General features: G+C 40.3%; 2 protein-coding genes across 3 annotated transcripts in view; one reads left to right on the top strand and one right to left on the bottom strand.

Moving 5' to 3' along the window:
* LOC139583690 (phospholipid phosphatase-related protein type 4) overlaps positions 1–12,828 on the bottom strand; it is a 38,642-nt gene extending 25,814 nt beyond the window's left edge. The window contains exons 1-2 of the mRNA XM_071415034.1: positions 12,392–12,828; positions 3,214–3,399 (exon numbers count right to left, since the gene is read on the bottom strand). Coding sequence (XP_071271135.1) covers positions 3,214–3,399; positions 12,392–12,469 — 264 coding nt within the window. The 5' untranslated portion in view covers positions 12,470–12,828. The remainder of the gene's footprint in view (positions 1–3,213; positions 3,400–12,391) is intronic.
* A 3,903-nt stretch (positions 12,829–16,731) lies between these two features.
* plppr5b (phospholipid phosphatase related 5b) overlaps positions 16,732–25,937 on the top strand; it is a 106,274-nt gene continuing 97,068 nt past the window's right edge. For both annotated transcript variants that reach the window (XM_071415031.1, XM_071415029.1), the window contains exons 1-2: positions 16,732–16,960; positions 23,745–23,841. In XM_071415031.1, the coding sequence (XP_071271132.1) occupies positions 23,773–23,841 (69 nt within the window). In that variant the 5' untranslated portion in view covers positions 16,732–16,960; positions 23,745–23,772. The remainder of the gene's footprint in view (positions 16,961–23,744; positions 23,842–25,937) is intronic.

Genomic DNA, 25,937 nt, shown 5'->3' with positions numbered 1-25,937 from the left:
ACTGGCTCAGCATCGTCCGAGTTAGGGGAGGTTTTGGCCGGCCGGGATGTCCTTGTCCCATCGCGCTCTAGCGGCTCCTGTTGTCCTTGTCAAAATGCTCGCTGACACGGTCGCCAGGTGTACGGTGTTTCCTCCGACACTTTGGTGCCGCTGGCTTCTGGGTTAAGCGAGCATTGTGTCAAGAAGCAGTGCGGCTTGGCGGGTCGTGTTTCGGAGGACGCACGGCTCTCGACCTTCGCCTCTCCCGAGTCCGTACGGGAGTTGCAGCGATGGGACAAGACTGTAACTACCAATTGGATATCATGAAATTGGGGAGAAAAATGGGTAAAAAAAGTTTTATTAATTAAAAAGAAGAGGCCTAGCCTGAACCATGAAAAACAGCCCGAGACCATTATTCCTCCTCCACCAAAATGTTAAGTTGGCACTATGCATTCGGGCAGGTAGCGTTCTCCTGGCATCCGCCAAACCCAGATTCGTCCGTCGGACTGTCAGATCGTGAAGTGTGATTCATCACTCCAGAGAAGGCGTTTCCAGTGCTCCAGACTCCAATGGGGGTGAGCTTTACACCATTCCAGCCGATGCTTGGCATTGTGCATGGCGATCTTAGACTTGTGTACGGCTGCTTGTGCTGACATTGCTTCCAGAAGTAGTTTGGAACTCGGTAGTGAGTGTTGCAACCGAGGACAGATGATTTTTACGAGCTACGCGCTTCAGCACTCGGTTGTCCCGTTCTGTGAGCTTGTGTGGCCTACCACTTTGGGGCTAAGCTGTTGTTGTTTCTAGAAGTTACCACTTCACAATAATAGGGGGCAGCTCTAGCAGGGCAGAAATTTGACGAACTGACTTGTTGGAAAGGTGGCATCCTATGACGGTGCCACGTTGAAAGTCACTGAGCTCTTCAGTAAGACCATTCTACTGCCAATGTTTTTGTCTATGGAGATTGCATGGCTGTGTGCTCGGTTTTATACACCTGTCAGCAATGGGTGTGGCTGAAATAAAATCCACTAATTTTAAGGTAGTTTTGTAATTACAGTGCCTTCGGAAAGTACTCAGACCTCTTGACTTTTTCCTCAATTTGTTATGTTACAGCCTTATTCTAAAATGGATTAAAGAAATCAAATATCTCAGCAATCTACACACAATACCTCATAATGACAAACCAAAAACAGGTTTTTAGAATTTTTTGCTAATTTATATTTATAAAAAAACAGAAATACCTTATTTACATAAGTAATCAGACCCATTGCTATAAGACTTGATAATCAGCTCAGGTGCATCCTGTTTCCATTGATCATCCTTGAGATGTATCTACAAATTGATTGGAGTCCACCTGTGGAAAATTCAATTGATTGGACATTAATTGGAAAGACCCACAATGCATGTCAGAGCAAAAGCCATGAGGTTGAAGGAATTGTCCGTTGAGCTCCGAGACAGGATTGCGTCGAGGCACAGATCGGTGAAAGGGTACAAAAAAATGTCTGCAGCATTGACGGTCCACAATCCACAGTTGCCTCCATCTTCCTAGAGCTGGCCGCCCGGCCAAACTGAACAATTGGGGGAGAAGGGCCTTACTCAGGGAGTTGACCAAGAACCCGATGGTCTCTCTAATAGAGCTCTAGAGTTCCTCTGTGGAGATGGGAGAACCTTCCAAATGGACAACCATCTCTGCAGCACTCTACCAAAGGCCTTTTATGGTAGAGTTGCCAGACGGAAGCCACTCCTCAGTAAAAGGTACATGACAGCCTGCTTGGTGTTCACCAAAAGGCACCTAAAGACTCTCAGACCATGAGAAACAAGATTCTCTGGTCTGATGAAACCAAGATTGAACTATTTGGCCTGAATGCCAAGCGTCACGTCTGGAGGAAATCTGGCATCATCCCTACTTCAAAGCATGGTGGTTGCAGCATCATGCTGTGTGGATATTTTTCAGCGGCAGGGACTGGGAGACTAGTCAGGATCGAAGGAAAGATGAACGGAGCAAAGTACAGAGCGATCCTCGATGAAAACCTGCTCCAGAGCACTCAGGACCTCAGACTGGAGCGAAGGTTCACCTTCCAACAGGACAACGACCTTAAGCACACAGCCAAGACAATGCAGTAGTGGCTTCAGGACAAGTCTCTGAGTGTCCTTGAGTGGCCCAGCCAGAGCCCGGACTTGAACCCGATCGAACATCTCTGGAGAGACCTGAAAATACCTGTGCAGCAACACTCCCCATCCAACCTGACAGAGCTTGAGAGGATATATAGAGAGGAATGGGAGAAACTCCCCAAATACAGGTGTGTCAAGCTTGTAGCGTCATACCCAAAAATAATCGAGGCTGTTATCGCTGCCAAAGGTGCGACAACAAAGTACTGAGTAAAGGGTCTTAATACTTATGTAAATGTAACATTTCAGTATATTTTTTTATACATTTGCAAAAATGTCCAAAAACCTGTTTTTGCTTTGTCATTATGGGGTATTGTGTGTAGATCATTGAGGGAAAAAAATATTTAATCCATTTTAGAATAAGGCTGTAATGTAACAAAATGTTCAAAAAGTCAAGGGGTCTGAAAACTTTCCGATTGCACTGTATAGTGCAGTTGAAGATGCTATTTGTGATAAGTGCCTTTTCTTTTTATAAGTGTCTCAGATCAATACAGGAGGATTCTGGTGGATAGAGAAAATATTTTGATGAGAGTTAGAGTTTTGTTTCGACAAGTCAAACTTCTCAAACACATCATTAGTCATACTTCGGACAACATCTTCAAAATCCTTAGCAGACGGTAATCTCAGTCTTTTAGCTAGTGGGGAAGAGGCATCAACAGTGATACCAGATGAAATTGAATGTCAGATCACTGTACCCTTCATCTTAGCATGTAAAGACCTCCAGCTTTGGGTCAACTTAGTGTTATACTGACCTAAACTCTCTTCCTCCTAAGAGGCCAATCTTACACTAGGATCTTCAGACATAACACCATATCTAAAAACATGGCCTGCCTATTTCTGCTGGAAGAATAACCAAGTAGGCCTACAGGCAGCCCTCAAATAAAATGCAGAGTGTGACAAGTCAGGATGACATAATGTCACTGGCATGTGTGACTATGTGTGCACATGAGCGAATGTGTGCATGTGTGTGTGCGCGTGTGGGCGTGCGAGCATGCCTGTGTGTGTGTTTGTGCACATGCATGCGTGCCTGCCTGCGTTTGTGTGTGTGTGTGTGTGTGTGTTACTGACCGTGATGGCGGGTCCAGCAAAGGCCAGGCTGAGCAGCATGAGCAGGGGGATAATCTCATGAGTGGACTCTATGTAGGGCAGGCTGAGGCTGCGGTCGTGGCAGCTGTACCCCGAGCGGACCGGCTTGAACACGTCTGTCAGCTCCAGAAAGTACAGACTCACCACCGACGACACCAGGATGGGGAGCTGCCCACGGGTAAACAAACAAACAAACAAACAGATAAACAGAGGCAAAACAACAAACATGATATGTCAGAATCATTGCGTGGTTCGATTCACTCATTACTCTGATTCCACTGGAGACGATGTATTCTGAGTCAATATCTCAGTTTTAGTGACCTGATGAAGGGGAAGTTGTCAAATCGTAACTATGGTATGTCCACCACCTTTCATCACAATGAAAGTGCAAAAAACACTACATTCATGTTAACGAATCCTAGTTAGAAAGCTAATAATCTGGGATTATCTGGGAAATCTGGGATTTCAGAGACTAGTTGGTTCTAGGAACTACTGGAGCAAAATTGGCACCAGTAGAACATGCATTAAAAGAGCTAGCTCTTCTATGTGATGTAGTCTTGTAAGCTAAGATAGGAATCATCACTGAACTGATTTCACATCGACCTGTCACAGTTCAGTTCTGTCCCTTGTCTTCATCCAAGTAATTATGTCTTAAGTGCTCAGGGAGGATGGGTTCCCAAAGAGGAAAGACACGTTTTTTTTTTTACAGGATATTACATTCCACACCATCTCCTAAAGCAGAAAGGAAAGAGGTTTGCCACACACTAGGAGAAAATCTCATTAGGAAAAGGGGTCACCTGATAAAGCCAAATAAATGATGATGATAAATCCAATTGGGATTTAATAGTGTACCCACAGAGATTTTGATATTGATATTAGCCTCGTACAAACCATCCTGATCTCCCAAGCTTACATTCTGCTTTGCTAACAAGAATGCAGCAGTCAGGATGGTCTTGGAACAGGCTAGGTTGCTATACCTAGTTGGTAGTACTGCAGTGTAATGTTGGGTAAACACTGGGGATCCAACACAATTAATATACAGAGTGAGACATGAATGACTGAAAAAACAAATGTAATTTTAGCATGCAAATGTCAATGTTTTGTAGCTTACTGAACATGTCAATGTGTACCATTGAAAGTCTGTACGACTTACAGTCCAGTAAATAAGTCACACGTGAAGCCAAATACATGTGTAATTAAATGTAAAATCGGTAGCTCTCTGGGATGCAGTGCTGTACAGCATGTGGTCTGTGTTTGGCCTTGGGCATCCATCCTGATGCAGTAATTACACATTCAGCTCTTAAAAAGCCAGCTAGCATTAAAAGGAGGCTGTGACAGAGTACTCCACTGCTAGAGGAACAGAAGGACATCTTATTGATGCCAGAGTGTTAAAGTGACTCCACTCTTTCTTTCTTTCTATCTATCTATCTTGATCTATCTACCTATTGATGCCCTCTTATACAATTCCTTTGGAAGATTCAGACCCCTTTACTTTTTTTTAATTGTGTTTTTTTCCCCTCATCAACTACACACAGTACACTATAATAATCATTTTTGCTAATTTATTACAAATAAAAAACTGAAATACACTTTTACATAAATATTCAGACCCTTTACTCAGTATTTTACTGAAGCACCTTTGGCAGCGATTACAGACTTGACTCTTCTTGTGTATGACGCTACAAGCTTGGCACACCTGTATTTGGGGAGTTTCTCCCATTCTTCTCTGCAGATCCTCTCAAGCACTGTCAGGTTGGATGGGGAGCGTTGCTGCACAGCTATTTTCAGGTCTCTCCAGAGATGCTCGATCAGGCTTTGGCTACGCCACTCAAGGACATTCAGAGAATTGTCCTGAAGCCACTCCTGCGTTGTCTTGCCTGTGTGATTAGGGTCGTTGTCCTGTTGGAAGGTGAACTTTCGCCCCAGTCTGAGGTCCTGAGTGCTCTTGAGCAGGTTTTCATCCAGGATCTCTCTGTACTTTGCTCCGTTCATCTTTCCCTCGATCCTGACTAGTCATAGTCCATGTCGCTGAAAAACATCCCCACAGCATGATGCTGCCACCACCATGCGTTACCGTAGGGATGATGCCAGGTTTCCTCCAGACGTGACGTTTGGCATTCAGGCAAAAGAGTTCAATCTTGGTTTCATCACACCAGAGAATCTTGTTTCTCATGGTCTGAGAGTCCTTTAGGTGCCTTTTAGCAAACTCCAAGTGGGCTGTCATGTGACTTTTACTGAGAAGTGGCTTCCGTCTGGCCACTCTACCATAAAGGCCTGATTGGTGGAGCGCTGCAGAGATGGTTGTCCTTTTGAAAGGTTCTCCCATCTCCACAGAGGAACTCTAGAGCTCTGTCAGAGTGACCATCATGTTCTTGGTCACCTCCCCGAGTAAGGCCCTTCTCCCCCAATTGCTCAGTTTGGCCGGGTAACCAGCTCTAGGAAGAGTCTTGGTGGTTCCAAACTTCTTCCATTTAACAATGATGGAGGCCACTGTGTTCTTGGGGACTTTCAATGCTGCATAAATGTTTTGGTACCCTTCCCCAGATCTGTGTCTCGACACAATCCTGTCACAGAGCGCTACGGACAATTCCTTTGACCCCATGGCTTGGTTTTTGGTCAACTGTGGGACCTTATACAGACCGGTGTGTGCCTTTCCAAATCATGTCCAATCAATTGAATTTACCACAGGTGGACTCCAATCAAGTTGCAGAATATCTCAAGGATAATCAATGGAAACAGGATGCACCTGAGCTCTATTTTGAGTCTCATAGCAAAGGGTCTGAATACTTATGTAAATAAGGTATGTCTGTTTTTTATATTTAATAAATGTGCAAACATTTCTAAAAACCTGTTTTTGCTTCGTCATTATTGGTTATTGTGTGTAGATTGCTGAGGAAATGGTTTTATTTAATCCAGTTTAGAATAAGGCTGTATCGTAACAAAATGTGGAAAAAAGTCAAGGGGTCTGAATACTTTCCGAAGGCACTGTATATCACATCTGCAGTGCTTTCCATACATCAAAAACTGTCCAGCCAGCATTTTTCACTCGACCAGCAATCTTTAAATATTTATGTTAGGGATATGTAATGACTGAGCTTGTTAGCCCATTACAAAACATTGATAGGGACGGAAATATTTGAACCATTTTAATTGGAAAACATGAGTTTGAATAAGGGAACTGGAGGTATGATGACCTCAGCATAGTCAACCCTGGCCAAACACACATTCATGCACGTATGCACACACACACACACACACACACACACACACACACACACACACACACACACACACACACACACACACACACACACACACACACACACACACACACACACACACACACACACACACACACACACACACACACACACACACACACTGCCATGTTCAGCTAGGATAAATATAGGTCAGTGGTACTGTGCCACCTTTCTCTCTAGAAGATAAACCACGCAGAATCTGTCAGGAGGCGGAAGCTCACTTCAATTCATCTCTATCCATTGCCAGGTTGATACTTACTGTACTAAGGTGAATCCCGGAAGGCACTGTATTCCCTATAACGTGCACTACTTTTGACCAGGGCCCATAGGGCAATTTACACAGAGGACATACAGTTGAAGTCGGAAGTTTACATACACTTAGGTTGGAGTCATTAAAACTCGTTTTTCAACCACTCCACAAATTTCTTGTTAACAAACTATAGTTTTGGCAAGTCGGTTAGGACATCTACTTTGTGCATGACACAAGTATTTTTTCCAATAATTGTTTACAGACAGGTTATTTCACTTATAATTAACTGTATCACAATTCCAGTAGGTCAGAAGTTTACATACACTAAGTGCCTTTAAACAGCTTGGAAAATTCCAGAAAATTATGTCATGGCTTTAGAAGCTTCTGATAGGCTAATTGACATAATTTTAGTCAATTAGAGGTGTACCTGTGGATGTATTTCAAGGCCTACCTTCAAACTCAGTGCCTCTTTGCTTGACATCATGGGAAAATCAAAATAAATCAGCCAAGACCTCAGAAAACAAGTCTGGCTCATCCTTGGGAGCAATTTCCAAACGCCTGAAGGTACCACGTTCATCTGTACCAAAAATAGTACGCAAGTACAAACACCATAGGACGACACAGCCGTCATACCGCTCAGGAAGGAAACGCGTTCTGTCTCCTAGAGATGAACATACTTTGGTGCGAAAAGTGCAAATCAATCCCAGAACAACAGCAAAGGACCGTGTGAAGATGCTGGAGGAAACAGGTACAAAAGTATCTATATACACAGTAAAACGAGTCCTATATCGACATAACTTGAAAGGCACCTCAGCAAGGAAGAAGCCACTGCTCCAAAACCGCCATTAAAAAGCCAGACTACGGTCTGGAGGCTTGCAAGCCGAAGAACACCATCCCAACCGTGAAGCACGGGGGTGGCAGCATCATGTTGTGGGGGTGCTTTGCTGCAGGAGGGACTGGTGCACTTCGCAAAATAGATGGCATCATGAGGCAGGAAAATTATGTGGATATATTGAAGCAACATCTTAAGACATCAGTCAGGAAGTTAAAGCTTGGTCGCAAATGGGTCTTCCAAATGGACAATGACCCCAAGAATACTTACAAAGTTGTACTTACAAAGGACAACAAAGTCAAGGTATTGGAGTGGCCATCACAAAGCCCTGACCTCAATCCTATAGAAAATTTGTGGGCAGAACTGAAAAACGTGTGCGAGCAAGGAGGCCTACAAACCTGACTCAGTTACACCAGCTCTGTCAGGAGGAATGGGCCAAAATTCCCCCAACTTATTGTGGGAAGCTTGTGGAAGGGTACCCAAAACGTTTGACCCAAGTTAAACAATTTAAAAGCAATGCTACCAAATACTAATTGAGTGTATGTAAACTTCTGACCCACTGGGAATGTGATGAAGGAAATAAAAGCTGAAATAAATCATTCTCTCTACTATTATTCTGACATTTTACATTTTTTAAATCAAGTGGTGATGCTAACTGACCTAAGACAGGGAATTTTTACTCTGATTAAATGTCAGGAATTGTGAAAAACTGAGTTTAACCTTGGCTAAGGTGTATGTACACTTCCGACATCAACTGTAAGTAAATTGTAAGAAAAGTGTGTAATATAAATTTACCAATTTACAATTTCACAAGCTTTATCATCTAGCTAATCATCTAGCTAGCTACATTAGCCAGAATCTTTGCATTGGTTCCCAGGTTTGCATCGGTTCCCATTTTACTAGATCTAGCTGACTATCATGTAGAGTGTATGCCTACACTTCCTCTACCAATTATAATCTGGGGAGGTCAAAATAATGAAAAACGATCTAACAAATATTTTCATTTTAAAATGTTGATTACTTCTCCTTTCCATTATCATATCACCTGATGATGAGACAAGATGTGAATCATAATTATTTTGCTAACATACTTTGGGTTGCCGGTTTGCCTGGGAGGGGGTCCCTGGTGTAGAAGCGTATGCTATCTAGCGTTGCTGACTAGCGTCGCTAGCATGACTAGCATGCTTTAATGACGATACCAGTTAGTCGTGGATGCGCAAAATCAAGCTAATGCTACTGAACTCATGACAAAATCATGTTTTTACATTGTAGTGGCTATTGATGTTTTGGTTGTTTGTTTTTTGCTTAATGACCTTGCAAATATCATCTGTTTGCATTTCACTATGTGGCTAATCTGGTTTTAGCATGACAAAAATGACTGAAGTCCCAAATTCCTGTGAGATACTGCGAGAATGCAGACTCAGATCCTTAGAACTAAAAGATCTGGTCCTGGATTAGGAGCCTCTCCCTAATCTAAACCAGCAACGTAGTACACCTTTAGTAGGAAGCCCTAAAGGAGAACCCTCGAAAACTCTCACATGGGATGTATTCATGTACATTAGTCTTTCTAAAAACATACATAATTAGACTGCAACATTTACAATTTCTAAACCCCAGGTGCATGCAGTCTAATGAACATGAATATGCTGGTAACACAAACAGTCCTATTTCTGTCCCCTATCTTGCCACTGCCAGACAAGACTGTACCTCTAATCTCACTCTGCTTTAACTCAGATCCAGTGATTACAGAAATGAAAGGCAGGGAAGTGACAGATGAAGTTAAATAATGGATGGCTAGAAATGGAAAGTGGACTGGTTGGTCGGTGTGGGCTATTTATAGCATGTAACAGCAGGGGTTGGAACCAAAATTGTTTCGTTCTGAACAGAACCATTGATTCTATTGTTCCACTGTTCCGACCTGAAAAATATAGTTCTGAACCGGTTCGAACCAAAAAGAGTACTGATTTATATCGTTCCTTTCTGTTCCTTTTAAACCTCTGAAATCAATTCATATTTTGTACATTTATCTTGACATTAAATTACTTCACCAGTCAGTGGGGCTAGAGCCGCTCTAGACCGGGCAAGCTATAGTTGTTTACATGCGTGATGGACAGAAGTGTAGGGAGCGAGATGCAACTGAAATTTTGTGGGTGGGGAAAGAGCGAGAGAGGATGGAGGAGGAGGCTTGGCTTAAAGTGCTGGGTATATTGTTATGACATGCATTATACTGAATTAGGCCCACATAATTATACCTATGGAGGAGTTGCTTCTATGGAGGAATTTTGAATGTCTTTGAACTTCCGAGAGTTGGCTTAACGTCGGACCACAGCTAGCTAGCTAAAAAGCTTGTATGTGCAGAACGGCACTTCAGTAGGCTACAGTAGCCTATGCTTTGGAGGGGGAGACGCAGCACACACACGCACTGGAAAAATATTTTCATTTGGCAGGCTGACACAGGAATAATTTTCTGAGTGACTGAGTCAGGGTTTTTCATAGGCGCTTTGTTGGATTTTTTGAGGACTGAAAAAAAATCCTGGAAAAGAAAATAACATTATTAACTGGTTCCCATGCTTTTAAAATAACGGTTCTGTTCCGGAACAGTACAGATCACGTTCATTCCTGGTTCTGATTCTGTTCCTTCAAGAATTTCGCTATTTTCCGGTTTTTGGTTCTGTTCCCTGAACCGGTTCCAAACCCTGTGTTGCAGCACTGACTAAAGGTATCATCTCACAAGGCAGCAAAGGTGTCCTTCTGAGGATGATGGAGGTTTGATGAGTGTCTTACTGTACACAACAGTACGTACAGACCTATAAGACTGTAATTAAACCAAGCATGGGTGTCTTGCACACACACATTTAAGTCTTACAGCCCTATACGCATGTCATTACAGCCCTATAAGACTGTCATTATAAAAATAATAATAATAATCAAACCATAGGAACCAGTTGAGAGGAAACAAGTGTTCTGTTCCAAAAAAACAAATAAGCATAGCACTCATAATGTATATCCAATCCATGACTTCATACTGAGTGGTATGGTGTGTATGTTCATGTGGACATTGGAAACAGCCAGTGGATCAGAGACATGATGTGGTCAATATTGCCTGCAGTTGAGATGTGTGTTGTGGAGCAGCCATGTGGTTTCTCCTTCTCCAGCAGTGCTGTAAAGGTAGCTGTCAGGAGCAGTGGGATGGTTTTCCACATGCTCTTTAAGGTGAGAGGGGCATTTACCAAAAATAAGATCTTATGAATTGATGAATTAACAAACAGATGAACAAATGAATAAGATAATGAATAAATATGACACTTCTTTGCAACTCCTTCTGTGTATACATTGCAACATCTACATGTAGCCTAGGTATGCCTAATGCTCTGCTTATGCTCTATATTTCAAGAGCTATGTATTCCCCAGCATAAGCCCCACTGGCTCCATTCTGCACTGTATGGGGTGATGCCCTTGTTTCCTGCTAGACCAAAGGGGAGAACTAAACTGGCTTTCCAGTCAGAGAACAGGTTCCAAAAGATGGCAGATTTGTACTACAGTACATACAGTACAAAACATAACAGTGCAGTACAAAACAGAACATTGCAATACAGTACAGTGCAGAACAGTGCAGTACAGTGCAGTACAGTACACTCCATGTGTTTGATCCATTCTTTGAACATAAAGTTTCCCCCTGTTTAATCTAAAACCGGTTTTCACTACACTGTGTGCTAAATTGGTTCCACTAGAGACACAAGCCTCAGGCAAGACAAACTCTACAAGGCCACTATAACTCAGAATCTTAATAGAATCAATAAGCAAGGTTCTTTAAAAGTGAAGCCATGGTTAAGATACTAGACGCTCCTCAAAATAACTACTCCCTTAAAATGGACTATTCGCCGTTCTGGCTCGGACAAGGGTTACTTGCTGCACCTGACATGGTGATATAGGTTGTGTAGTTTAAATATCCAGAGACATCACAGGAAATGTGCATGTCCCATTGGTGTGGAGAAGGGATGCTGAACTGCGATGAAAGGCTGTGTTAAAAAATCCTAGATCTACAGTAATATATGGTATTTGGCAGCCACGCTTCATAGGAGACATGAATCGGTTAAATAGAGCTGAGCTGACTTCTGAGTCCTGAATGTTCAGTGTCTGATAGAGTCATATATGCTACTTACTGCCTACCACAGAGGTCCAGATTTCCACACACATAAATGCACACACACACACACAAACACACGCACACACTAGAGTGCACACGCACACACACACAAACACACATGCACACAGTAAATGTGCATGCTTGTGAGTGATATCTCTGTTTGATCATCTTGTGCATAGTGAATCGTTTGATGCATAGTGAATCGTTTGATGTATAGTGAATCGTTTGGTGCATAGTGAATCGCTTGATGCATAGTGAATCGTTTGATGCATAGTGAATCGTTTGATGCATAGTGAATCGTTTGGTGCTTGCATCCAGAGAACATCAACAACATGTGTTCGATCATGTGTATTGAAACCAAACATCAATACCAATCAATATATGTAATTCATACACATCATGTACATAATTTGAAATTGAACTGCTGGCATTTATTGTTCCATGACTGCAATAGCCTATTATCATTATTCATCTCATTTACCTATTTCTTTGTTTCTTGTTTTTTGATATTTCGTTGCAGCCCTCCTATTCATGCAACATTATTGTTTTTGTTTTTTCGAATGAAATGAGGTGTATTTTTTTATTATGTTTTCATAGTCATGATTAATGTAACTATCCTGTTATTCTCCGAGTCAGCCCAGACAGTCTTCAAAAAGAGAGAATCAACCTACCTCAACGAAATAGAAGCAGGGCAGCAAGCTGACGCTGTCTTTCGTCATATTTCCTTTTTGTCTTTCTCTTGAAGACATGATTGGTCCCCCGATACTCGATAAAATGATGAAATAATAGCGGTAACCTGCTGTAAGATGGTAAAATGTCCAATACTACTGTCACACCTGGGTGCCAATATCATACGCGCACGACTGCCCCTCGCTTCATTCCGAAGTATACCGTGGATGAAGAGTGCGGGTTGCAACCACAGTCGGCATGCACCTCACAAGACTCTCTTAAAAAGACACAGAATCTCCTAACCTGATTTTGAGAAAGTATCCTCGTTGCTAATATCAAAAGCAGATCATTTGCATCTCTTGATAAAGACTTGGCATACACTTGGGCCGCACGAGCAGTCACCGAGTAAAGTCCTTGGAAAGCTGCTATGACATCAGCAGTGCTCTCCTGTTTTACACTCTGGCGCTTGAGGGAAAGGCGCAGGCGCACTCCGGAACGCATGCACTCCGGAACGCATGCATTCATAAACATGAACTGACAGCATTTTAATTAGCTCAGCAGTAAAACAGTCACAGTATACAGTAGATTTCGACCTGTCTGTTTATTAGGCTTATGTGTCCAGTAGCTTCCAAATGACAACATGAATCAATCAATTTCTACTGCAAATGTCTTCTAGCAATACCTATCAACAGGGCCATTGCTAGCCTTTTGGGGGCCCTAAGCGAGATTTGGTTGCCCCCCATTTTAAATTCAGAGAGAATAAATTACGTTTTAAAGTGACATTTCTGCAATTCTATACATTATGCTATGGGGCGGGGAGACATTTAGCAATTTTATGGCAAATTCCATGTAATTCAATTTTTTTTGCAATGCAAGAAATGTGCAGAGACACATTTCTTGCAGTTTTACAGCTAACTTCCAGCAATTCTGCATATTTTGCTATGTCTATGCCATGATATGTGAGCGTGAGAGTGACTAACACAATCAAAGGAGCCAAGTTCAGGGCCTCTGGGCACATGCTCTGCGTGCCTGGTTGGTATTTGGCCATGATAACTATACGTTCAGATAGCTGGCTAGACTAATTTATCAATCTAAAAAAAAAAAATGACAAGGCTAATTGAGTGACTGTCACTAACTAGGTTTCCATCCAATTGGCGCTAGATTTCCATGTGACTATAAAAAATTCTGCATAAAGAAAATATGCTTTTCATCGCATTTTCAACTCTACCGATAGTTTTGTCACAAAAACTGTTGCATAAAATAACAAATGTTCCTACTCTGGTCATGGCACGTGCGCTCTAGCCAACAGCTCACAGATACAGTGCAGATAGGCTAGTGTACACGATGAGACTATTATGGATAAGAGTGAGAATATTTTTTATTTGTCAAATGGCACCCAAGCATCGATCATCATGTCACCAGAATCAGACCCTCAATATTTATTGGAAAGGAGCATCAAGATCACCGTGCACTTTTTTTCTAAATTCCCCCCTCAAAGACAGCATGTGAAGACCCTGTGAAGTTTACCATAAGTTTTCATCTATAGCCTAATAAACTGAATGGTTTCCCGAGTCGTAGTGGGAGGATCACACACCATATTATCGTGTGACTGCAAGTTTACTTCGATATGATGGTTATTATATCAATATTTGCGCATAAAGTCGTTTACACCGCTATTTCTCACATAATGAATTTTACGGACAGAAAATAATCCCACCATGTCGAACAGACAAATTATTTGTCGGCATTTATACAATTGTACCGAAACGTCCTGATTCCATCACAGCAGTCGTCTTTGGTTTTTCATACGTAATGACTTTACTCACATAAAAACTGTGGATGGAAACATGGTTAGTGACTAACATAACAAGAAACAAATAATAGCTGAAGCACAACCAAATTTCAAACTTGTACCTACTGAATTCCACTATTCTAATTCTCAACAGTAAATTGAGACCCCGACTGAGTTCCAAAAGATAAAAATGGGGTTTAGGGCCCCTAAGCAGTCACTTATGTTGCTTATGCCTGGAGCTGGCCCTGCCTATTGATCTTGGCTGGATAGATGGCTGATTGATGTGACTGTGGTTCAAGTGTAGCAATATTGTGCAGCACAAATGGTGTAAAAACTTGATAGTCTCATTAAAGATATAGGCTATCTATTACTGGCATTGATACAGAGTGGGTGTAATTAATGGACTCCCATAATGATTGTTCTCTCCTCAGGGAGGAGAGGACAATCATAATTAATTAACTCAATCTTCCTCTTTTCAACTATCTTCAGACCATTTTCACATCCTCTGATTTCTTTTTTCATTTTTCAAATATCTATTAATTGGGCCCACGGTCAGAAGATAAGAATGATCCAAATCTGTTAAATATGCCTACATTTAGAAAACAAGACACTTGCGGTAATTCAGCACCATTAATGTTAATTCAGAACCACAATACAGTTGACAGCGACCGTCTAAGGTGCAGAGACTCCCCATTATTACAGCATATGTTTAAATATTAGCCACTCTAAATGTAGGCTACCTGGAAGTTTATGTCACTATAGTATCTGACTAGCAAACGGACACCATGCCTAGTGTGTGACCTATATTCCTGAATACAGTGGCAAGAAAAAGTATGTGAACCCTTTGGAATTACCGATTTCTGCATAAATTATCAATTTCTACATAAATTTGTCCTAAAATTTGATCAGATCTTCATCTAAGCCACAACAATAGACAAACACAGTCTGCCTAAATTAACAACACACAAACAATTATAATTGTTCATGTCTTTACTGAACACACCGTGTAAACATTCACAGTGCAGAGCAGAAAAAGTATGTGAACCCGTATTTGTTGATCAGTCCTGCACAACAGTCAGGAGGAATTTTGGACCATTCCTCTGTACAAAACTATATCAGTTCAGCAATATTCTTGGGATGTCTGGTGTCAACCGCTCTCTTGAGCTCATGCCACAGCTGTCACGCCCTGGCCTTAGTATTCTTTGTTTTCTTTATTATTTTAGTTAGGTCAGGGTGTGACATGGGTATTTATGTGGGTTTTGTAGTGTCCAGGGTGATTGTAAGGTTTAGGGGGTTTATTTAGAGTAGTTGGCTTTATGTTTAGTATAGTTGTCTAGCTGTGTCTATGTTGTGTGTAGTTGTCTAGGAAAGTCTATGGTTGCCTGAATGGGTTCCCAATTAGAGACAGCTGGTTTCTGTTGTCTCTGATTGGGAGCCATATTTAAGGTAGCCATAGGCTTTAGTTTGTTGTGGGGAATTGTCTATGTACAACGTTTGTAGCCTGTGTGTGTGTGCACTACGTTATTTAGCTTCACGATCGTTTGTTGTTTTGGTAGTTTGTAAGTGTTTTTGTTTCGTTTTGCCTTCTTCAATAATAAAAAGAAGATGGCTTATTTTCCTCATGCTGCGTTTTGGTCCGTCTCTCCTCCACACGATCGTGACAACAGCATCTCAATCGGGTTGAGGTCAGGACTCTGACTGGGCCACTCCAGAAGGCGTATTTTCTTCTGTTCAAGCCATTCTGTTGTTGATTTACTTCTGTGTTTTTGTTAGCATGTTCCAGAGATTTCTGTAAGTCTTTAGTTGACACTCTAGGATTCTTCTTAACCTCGTTGAGCATTCTGCACTGTGCTCTTGCAGTCATCTTTGCGGGACGGCCACACCTAGGGAGAGTAGCAACAGTGCTGAACTTTCTTCATTTGTAGACAATTTATCTTACCACGGACTGATGAACATCAAGGATTTTAGAGATACTTAAGTAACCATTTTCAGCTTTATGCAAGTCAGCAATTCTTAATCTTAGGTCTTTTGAGATCTATTTTGTTCAAGGCATGGTTCACATCAGGCAATGCTTCTTGTGAATAGCAAACTCAAATTTTGTGTGTTTTTTATAGTGCAGGGCAGCTCTAACCAACATCTCCAATCTCGTCTCATTGATTGGACTCAGGGTTAGCTGACTCCTGACGCCAATTAGCTTTTGGAGAAGTCATTAGACTAGGGGTTCACATACTTTTCCCAACCTATACTGTGAAAGTTTAAATGATGTATCCAATATAGACAAGAAAAATACAATAACTTGTGTGTTTTTAGTTTAAGCACAGTGTATTTGTCTATGGTTGTGTCTTAGATGAAGATCAATTTATGCAGAAATCCAGGTAATTCCAAATGGTTCACATACTTTTTCTTGCCACTGTAGGACACCTTTTACTAGGAGAAAGAGTTAGAGGTGAAGGGGGATGGGACGATAGCAACAGTGGTGTAAACTAGCCTTCACTTCCATGACATTACAGCAAAAAGACTGACCCGGGTTGCGCATGCGCACTAGCCCATCAGCTGCATCCACCAAGGTAATTGACAACATACCGGAGACACTGAAAGTATTGAAATTAATGAGTTATTTTCACCAGAAGGGACCTCGGAAATTCGTAGAACACTAAATGTACATCCAAGAAGCAAACGTCCGTAGAGATACAAACATATGAATCACGTCTGGTTGTTTATTTATCACGTTCAGACTTCTGAAGCTGTTGAGTCGCTAAAACTCCTTGAGCAGTCCAAGGTAGGACTTTTTCCCGTTATCCCGTCAGCACTGCAGAGACTGTCGCAATTGTCGCAGGGTAGATGTTCAGTGCACAGTCGTAACTGCTCTGCATTTTGTTAGGTAGGCTACGGTTCGTGCAGAGAATGAGAAAATACAGCAATGCACCACATATGATAGCCTATGGCTCTATGCTTTCTAAGGACGTGTGGTGGTGTGCATCGAGGAGGGAAGCTAAGAAAACGTTAAAACATTCATATCGGTAGAGTTTCAGAGTATTGCCATTTTGAAATGAGGCTCAATGTACTACATTCGTTGTTATAGTCTTATTACGATCTGTCTTGTTACAGTTTCAGGTGCTCTGATCATTATTGTGTTGTAGGCTAGGCTACTGTACCCATGGATCCCTGATACAATCTTCAACCTACACTGTACTACAGTGCACAGTAAAACATTGATGATGCAATTCATCTGTAGCAGTTTATAGACGTATTTGAATATACCCTTAAAGAGGTAATCAGCTGTTGATACATCCATTAATTAAATGTAATCCTTAAATTAAATATGTACCGATTGATTATTGAAGAATATAACTTACATATGGCATGAGCTTAGTTTCAACTGTCATACCCCATCAGAACCCAGTATATAAGCTTGTATTTACTCCAATGTTTGCAAACCAATATAAAACCTTAAACATGATTAAAACTATCATTTTGATATAACGGATGGTCAGTCCTTGCATCCATAGCTCTGTCTATGAATTTGAGAGTGTTTACATTTGAAGAGTTTTGTTCCAAATCACTATATCCATTTTAAAAAATGTTAGAAAATTAGCTTTTATTTTTTAAATAAATTATTAAAGAGATTGGTGTGTTTTTTCACAATCTGATCATGGCATAGGGTTGTTCAACGACAGACATGTATTTGTTTAAAATGTATCAGTTTAGGGTTTAAATACAGAGAGTCAAATAATCATGTTTTTGCTAAATGCTATATAATCGTCAAACTCTCAGATAAATAAGTTGTACTGCTAGGTTTTACACAGCCAAATGTAACAAATAACTACATTTTAAAGAAATAAATGTACAAATTATACATTTGTGACATCAAAACAGTATTCATACCCCTTGACTTATTCCACATGTTGTTGTGTTACTGCCTAAATTCAACATTGATTAAATATATTTTTTTCTCACCCATCTACACACAATAACCAATAATGACATAGTGAAAACATATTTTTTGAAATATTTGTACATTTATCGAAAATGAAATACAGAAATATTTCATTTATATTAAGTATTCACACCCCTGAGTCAATACTTTGCAGAAGCACCTTTGGCAGTGATTACAGCTGTCTTTCTGGTAAGAGTCTTTCTGGTAAGTCTCTAAGAGCTTTCCACACCTGGATTGTGCAACATTTGCCCATTATTCTTTTAAAAATTCTTCAAGCTCTGTCAAATTGGTTGTTTATCATTGGTAGACAACCATTTTCAGGTCTTGCCCTAGATTTTCAAGTATATTTAAGTCAAAACTGTGACTCAGCCACTCAGGAACATTCACTGTCTTCTTGGTAAGCAACTCCAGTGTAGATTTGGTCTTGTGTTTTAGGTTATTGTTCTGCTGAAAGGTGAATTCATCTCCCAGTGTCTGGTAGAAAGCAGACTGAACCAGGTTTTCCTCTAGGATTCTGCCTCAGTTTTGCTCTATTCCGTTTCTTTTTTATCCAGAAAAACTCCTAATCCTTAACAACTACAAGCATACCCATAAAACATGATGCAGCCTCCACCATTCTTAAAAATATGGAGAGTGGTACTTAGTAATGTGTTGTATTGGATTTGCCAATTTTTTCGCAGTATTACTTTAGTGCCGCTTAAACAGGATGCAAGTTTTGGAATATTTTTATTCTGTACAGGCTTCCTTCTTTTCACTCTGTCAATTAGGGAAAGTGAAAGGGGGATACCTAGTCAGTTGTCCAACTGAATGTATTCAACTGAAATGTGTCTTCCGCATTTAACCCAACCCCTCTGAATTAGGTTAGTATTATGGAGTAACTACGATGTTGTTGATCCATCCTCCATTTTCTCCTATAACAGCCATTAAACACTGTAACTGTTTTAAAGTCACCATTGGACTCATGGTGAAATCCCAGAGCGGTTTCCTTCTTCTCCAGCAACTGAGTTAGGAAGGACGCCTGTATCTTTGTAGTGACCATGTTCAAATGTCAGCTTTTTTTTTTACCCATCTACCATTAGGTGCCCTTCTTTGCGAGGAATTGGAAAACCTCCCTGGTCTTTGTGGTTGAATCTGTGTTTGAAATTCACTACTCGACTGAGGGGCCTTACATATAATTGTATGTATGAGGTACAGAAATTAGGTAGTCATTAAAAAATCATGTTAAACCATTATTGCACACAGAGTGAGTCCATGCAACTTGTTATGCGACTTGTTAAGCACATGTTTACTCCTGAACTTATTTAGGATTGCCATAACAAAGGGGTTGAATACTTATTGACTCAAGACATTTCAGTTTTTCATCTATAATTAATAATAAAAAAACGTAAATAAGAAAAACATAATTCCACTTGAACATTACGGGGTATTATGTGTAGGCCAGTGACCAAAAAATCTCATCCATTTTATATTCAGGTTGTAACACAAAAAAGTTAAGAGGTGTGAATACTATATACAGTACCAGTCAAAAGTTTGGACACACCTACTCATTCAAGGGTTTTTCTTTATTTTTTACAATTTTCTACATTGTAGAATAATAGTGAAGACATCAAAACTATGCAATAACAAATATGGAATCATGTAGTAACCAAAAAATAGTCAAATCAAAATATATTTTAGATTTTAGATTCTTCAAAGTAGCTACCCTTTGCCTTGATGATAGCTTTGCACACTCTTGGCATTCTCTCAACCAGCTTCACCTGGAATGCTTTTCCAACAGTCTTGAAGGAGTTCCCACATATGCTGAGCACTTGTTGGCTGCTTTTCCTTCCCTCTGCGGTCTAACTCATTCCAAACCATCTCAGTTGGGTTGAGGTCAGGTGATTGTGGAGATCAGGTACAGCACTCCATCACTCTCCTTCTTGGTCAAATAGCCCTTACACAGCTCAGAGGTGTGTTGGGTCATTGTCCTGTTGAAAAACTAATGATAGTCCCACTAAGCGCAAACCAGATGGGATGGTGTATCGCTGCAGAATGCTGTGGTAGCCATGCTCGTTAAGTGTGCCCTGAATTCTAAATTAATCACAGACAGTGTCACCAGCAAAGCACCCCCACACCATCACACCTCTTCCTCCATGCTTAATGGTGGGAACCACACATGCAGAGATCATCCGTTCACCTACTCTGCGTCTCACAAAGACACAGTGGTTGTAACCAAAAATCTCAAATTTGGACTCATCAGACCAAAGGACAGATTTCCACCGGTCTAATGTCCATTGCTCGTGTTTCTTGGCTCAAGCAAGTCTTTTCTTATTATTTGTGTCCTTTAGTAGTGGTTTCTTTGCAGCAATTCGACCATGAATGCCTGATTCACACAGTCTCCTCTGAACAGTTGATGTTGAGATGTGTCTGTTACTTGAACTCTGTGAAGCATTTATTTGGGCTGAAATTTCTGAGGCTGGTAACTCTAATGAACTTATCCTCTGCAGCAGAGGTAACTCTGGGTCTTCCTTTCCTGTGGTGGTCCTCATGAGAGCCAGTTTCATCATAGTGCTTGATGGTTTTGTGACTGCACTTGAAGAAACTTTAAAAGTTCTTGACATTTTCCGGATTGACTGACCTTCATGTCTTAAGGTAATGATGGACTGTCATTTCTGTTTGCTTATTTGAGCTGTTCTTGCCATAATATGGACTTGGTATTTTCCCAAATAGGTCTATCTTCTGAATAACACCCCTACCTTGTCACAACACAACTGATTGGCTCAAACGCATTAAGAAGGATAGAAATTCCACATATTAACTTTTAACAAGGCACTCCTATTAATTGAAATGCATTCCAGGTGACTACCTCATGAAGCTGGTTGAGAAAATGCCAATAGTGTGCAAAGCTGTCATCAAGACAAAGGGTGGCTACTTTGAAGAATCTAAAAGAATCTAAAAAAAGAATCTACTTTTTTGGTTACTACATGATTCCATATGTGTTATTTCATAGTTGTGATGTTTTCACTACTGTTCTACAACTTAGAAAATAGTAAAAATAAAGAAAAACCCTGAGTAGGTGTGTCCAAACTTTTGACTGGTACTGTATATTTTAAAATCAATAATTAAATACAGTACTGTGAGATCTGTATGTAAAAATGTCAATTTTATATTTTAGTCATTTAGCAGATGCTCATATCCAGAGCGACTTACATTCATCATAAGATAGCTAGGTGAGACAATCACATATCACAGTCAAATATACATAATACAAACAATGGATATAGCATTTTGCAAAAGAAAACACATTTTAATACACACCTAAAATCTATTTAAAATCTGAGAACAGTCATATTTTACACATATATAAAGGTACCCATAAGCAGTGGTGCAAATTTTGTTTTAGAAGTGGGGGGGGGGGCATCATAATAATATATATATTTTTGTTTATCCAGTTGGATTAACACTCCAAATAGTTTACCTGACCACTCGGAGGCGTCCGCATGGTCCTAAAGCACACCGTTGCCTCGTTTTGTATCACATTCCAATGATAAAACTGGGGACAAAAATGCAATTTCAGAATGTGGGAGGGACATGTCCCCCCTGTCCCCAGTGAAAGTTGTGCCCCTGCCCATAAGCAATAATTTCAGATGAAAATGTTTCATGCCTAATCCCTTATTTATCTTTTTACCTGATGATTGCTATTTTACGGTTTAGACTGTTAACATATCTTCATATTTGACACACAATACTTTTTCCTGACAGCAAGGTGAACATAACAAATATGCCTAAGAATAATCAGTTCTGCCTAGAAGGCACTGTGTGTTTAGAGATATCTACTAATAATGTGCTTTTATGACACAATGGAATAAGACCCTTATACTGTATCTCAAACACGATGGGAAAAAAATACACTAGATCTAGGAGTTGTTGAATCTCTAGAGATTGAGATAACTTTCTACCTAAAGCTAGGTGATAAAACACGAGAAGATCAATGATCAGGGTGCCGTGGAAATGGATTAAAGACGGCCACAAACTGAGATACAGAAGCTCGAGGTAGATGGAAACACCATAATAACTCAAGGCTAAAACGTACAGCTCTCCCTGCTGAGGTGAGAGAGATTGTTTTGTGTCCCAAATTGAACCCTTTTCCCAGGCTTCTCATGACAAAAACTCCAATGATCGAATACAATACAATAGAATAATAATCTTGCTCAAAATGGAATTCTTCCTTCAGCATAAGTGGCCTTTCAGAACTAGACAAAAGTTGTGTCTGAGGAGAACACTCTTTCCCACCTTGACTGTTTCTATAGTACATAGCATTTGAAACCGGGGTACACCACACACCCACTCTGTCTGCATTAGCAGTGCAGTGCACTGCAAAACAAAACGATCTGCTCACACATTGTTTCTGGGCTGGTCAGGGCCCGATTTATTTTGGGAAACCTGGTCTGGTCTGATCTCTTCTGGTATGATCTGGTCTGATGTACTTAGCTTTTGCCTTCTGACATAAAAGACAAGTAAACAAAAGCTCCTCTTTAAAGAGCAAGGTTTGCCCCACCATACAGTAGAAGCAGAAAATGTTTAAACAATGAGGAGACAGTTGTTAAGAATAGTATAGTTATGGAAGGGTCCTGGAATAGACTGAATCACAATGATTCCCCATCTCATTCTGAGCTGGTAGTTACTGGAGAATGTATTCCTTCTCATCTGCTGTGGAATTAGAATCAGGTCTCTGCTTTTAGATGTACCGTGCTTGTCTGCTCGGTTAATATGCATAACTTCATAGAGGGTATCGAGATGCATGCTGCACACTCAAGCACAGGGCCAAGGTTAAAAATGTAATGCCCAGAGGCAAAGCACAGTGATTCACTCTAAGTTTGTTGGACTTAAATCCATCCTTAATTGGTCGAAAATGGTCAGTGTTATGTTGTTAAGTTTAATTTAACATTTGCTCATTCAATTCACATCACTCATATGAAGGTGCTTTATACCTGTAACAATTGTAGCCTGATTGTGTAGACAGTGTTTCTAGACAGTGTTTCTTCTAGACAGTGTTTCTTTGAGCTACTAAACCAAACAAATACATTTCTCTCTCTCTCATGAGAAGTTGAACACAAGGTTATTCACTGAAATATGTTGTACATCATAAACATGTCCCTGTATATGACAGATACTTTTCAGCTATCTCCCCAATGCCCCCTTGTGGTAATGAATATGATAGCAATGTATAGCCTGCTAAGGACCAGAATAATGTGTAATCCTGTCAAAAGTTGATATAGAGAATCAACATAACATCATATCAACTCATGCCAAACATTTAGAATGAGTACATTGAAAAAAATAAAAAGATCTGTGATCTGCAAACTTAAAGTATCTCAGAGTAGGAGTGCTGATCGAGGATAAATTGTAACTTTTTGATCATAATTAATACGGGACTTCTATTCTTAGTTGTTTTTAGAATACGGCCCCAGGTTTCTAAAGGAGGAAACCCTTTTGTTTTCTATGATAGTAGTGATAACGTGTCAAAGATTGTTTACAGGCGCCATCTAGTGGTTGACTGTAGTAGTTGTAAATAAAGGTTTAGGCACCATACATTCAGTTTTCGAATGGAACTCTAATTAGCGTCCCTTTGCATACAATTTTACAGTTAATGCCACATTTTGGTGTACGGAAACATGCCTGCAGTCGCAGAAAGATGGGAGCCAAGAGATAAGAGGAAATTCTTCACTTACCTGCTTGTGGAGGTAAGATTGTATTATTATGGAGAATTGTTCCCATACCGAGAAAAAATCACATGAATTCCACATGTTAACACATGATCTCATGTTAAATAAATGTGACAACATGGGGATGTAAAATGTCAACATGTTATACCATGAAACTACACATGTGACATTTCACATGTAAAATCATGTGAAAACATGTTTTTGGAACATTTCACGCGACGTTTAACATGTTAAAATGTATTTTGGGAATCATGTGAAACCATGTGTGTTTAGAATACTTCACACGTGTGAAATTTCACATGTGAAATTATCCGCAAACGTGTTTTTGGAACACTTCACATGAGATATTGAGGCGATTCGATTATCTGGCACAGGTTTCCCCGGTGGGAGGAGGGAGGAGTTGGCACCGGGTGAAAAGTGATTGATTTTGGAACCAGGCTGCCTCTCTGGAAATGTTTTTCTCAATTTGTATTTATTTTAGCCAGGATATTCCACTCAGAAACAACTCTGTTGTTTTCCAGGGAGTCTTGGGTTCCATAAAATCATTAAAAACATACACATCACATAAAGTTGACTCTAAAAACACACCACACACAGATGTATACACACAGCATATCCATTAGCACACATTCAAAAGCACAGCTAAAATCACAGTAAGAGCCAGGTGAGCCAGGTTCCCCGTTCAAAGCCAACGCCGAAGTTGGCTCAAAACAAAAGTGATGTAGGTTAAGCACATGGAGTATCGAGTCGAATTCTGTGTTTTTACATGCAAAAGTGATTGCTTTTGATAAATACGCTTTATCTTCCTTCTCAATGAAAACTTGTTTGAAATTTCAATATTTGATGGAAAAGAGACGTTGTATGTTTCTGAATGATGCATCATGCTGCCTTGTTCACAACATGACCGAGCAGCGCAGATTGCTGTTCAATATGAGAAGGGTGTACCTCCCTCACATATTTAGTTTTATGTTGCTTTACATGTTGTCGCATTAACTTCACATAAGATCTCATTAGTTCACACGTGAAATTCATGTTGTTTTTCCATAAGGGCAAGGACCATGTTAGCATTTTTGTAAGATGTTCTCAAGACATTTGTTTTACCAGTCGTCAGGACCTCACGTGATGGCCTCAGATGGTCCCAAAACATTATAAGTAATGAAATGGTATTGAGTTTTAAAGTAAGTAGTATGCTGTTCATCTAAATTTGAACACACAACCTCTGGATTCAAGGTGTGCTGATCTTTCTGCTGTTCTGCAAAGTCTGTAGAGTTCCTCTACACATTCATTACCTATAATACATCTCTGCACATAGCTAAAGAGTGCCATCTGCACTGCTATTTCAGTTAGCACTTAATCTGACTGTTCTCTCATCATTGATTTCCTTGACCTATTTCAGAAATTTCACCGTTCTCTGTATAGTTTAATGTTGGCAGGCATATTATTCTGTTTCAATGTTACTCCTGAATCGCAATGACAAATATAATAGTTTTTCTTGAGTGTATTTTTAACCAAGCTGATATTTACTTAGAAGTCAAAAGTGTAGGAATACAGGTGAAACCAGGCATTGACACAGACATGGTAGCAGAAATATCAGAATGCTGTGAACCAAGAGGTTGTGAGTTCAAAGCCCAGGTGAGTACGCATTGAATAATAATTACTGTATGAATAAACATGTCATGTATGTCAAATATGTAGGTAACTCATCTCTACACATATTTATGAGGGAGAACGAGGAGACGGGATATGTGAAAATGTCCCAGCAAATTAACTGAGCTGGCTCTGCGGGTTATTAACGCTGTGATTTTCACCTGCAGAATACGGACGGCTGTTTAATCACGACTCTATTAGCATCACATGTTCTCTGAAAGAACATCATCCCCACCATCATCATAATTGAACTCCACCAAAATCATCGGCCTAATCGTTTCACATTAGGTGTGAAATGAGCCTGCTCCTTCTCTCTTCTCCTCCTCTCAATTTGTCAGAAGTGTGAACAATTATAGCCCACTTTGGCATCCTCACAAATGATTGAGACCCAACACAAACAGTTATTTGCTAACAAAACCCACTTAAATATCATCATGTTTACTGAGAGGAAAGTCCTATTGTGTACA

The sequence above is a fragment of the Salvelinus alpinus genome, chromosome 8 (assembly GCF_045679555.1).
Source record: "Salvelinus alpinus chromosome 8, SLU_Salpinus.1, whole genome shotgun sequence".
Lineage (NCBI taxonomy): Eukaryota > Metazoa > Chordata > Actinopteri > Salmoniformes > Salmonidae > Salvelinus > Salvelinus alpinus.
Note: the sequence above shows the minus strand (reverse complement) of the source record. Positions and strands in the feature narration are given on the sequence as shown.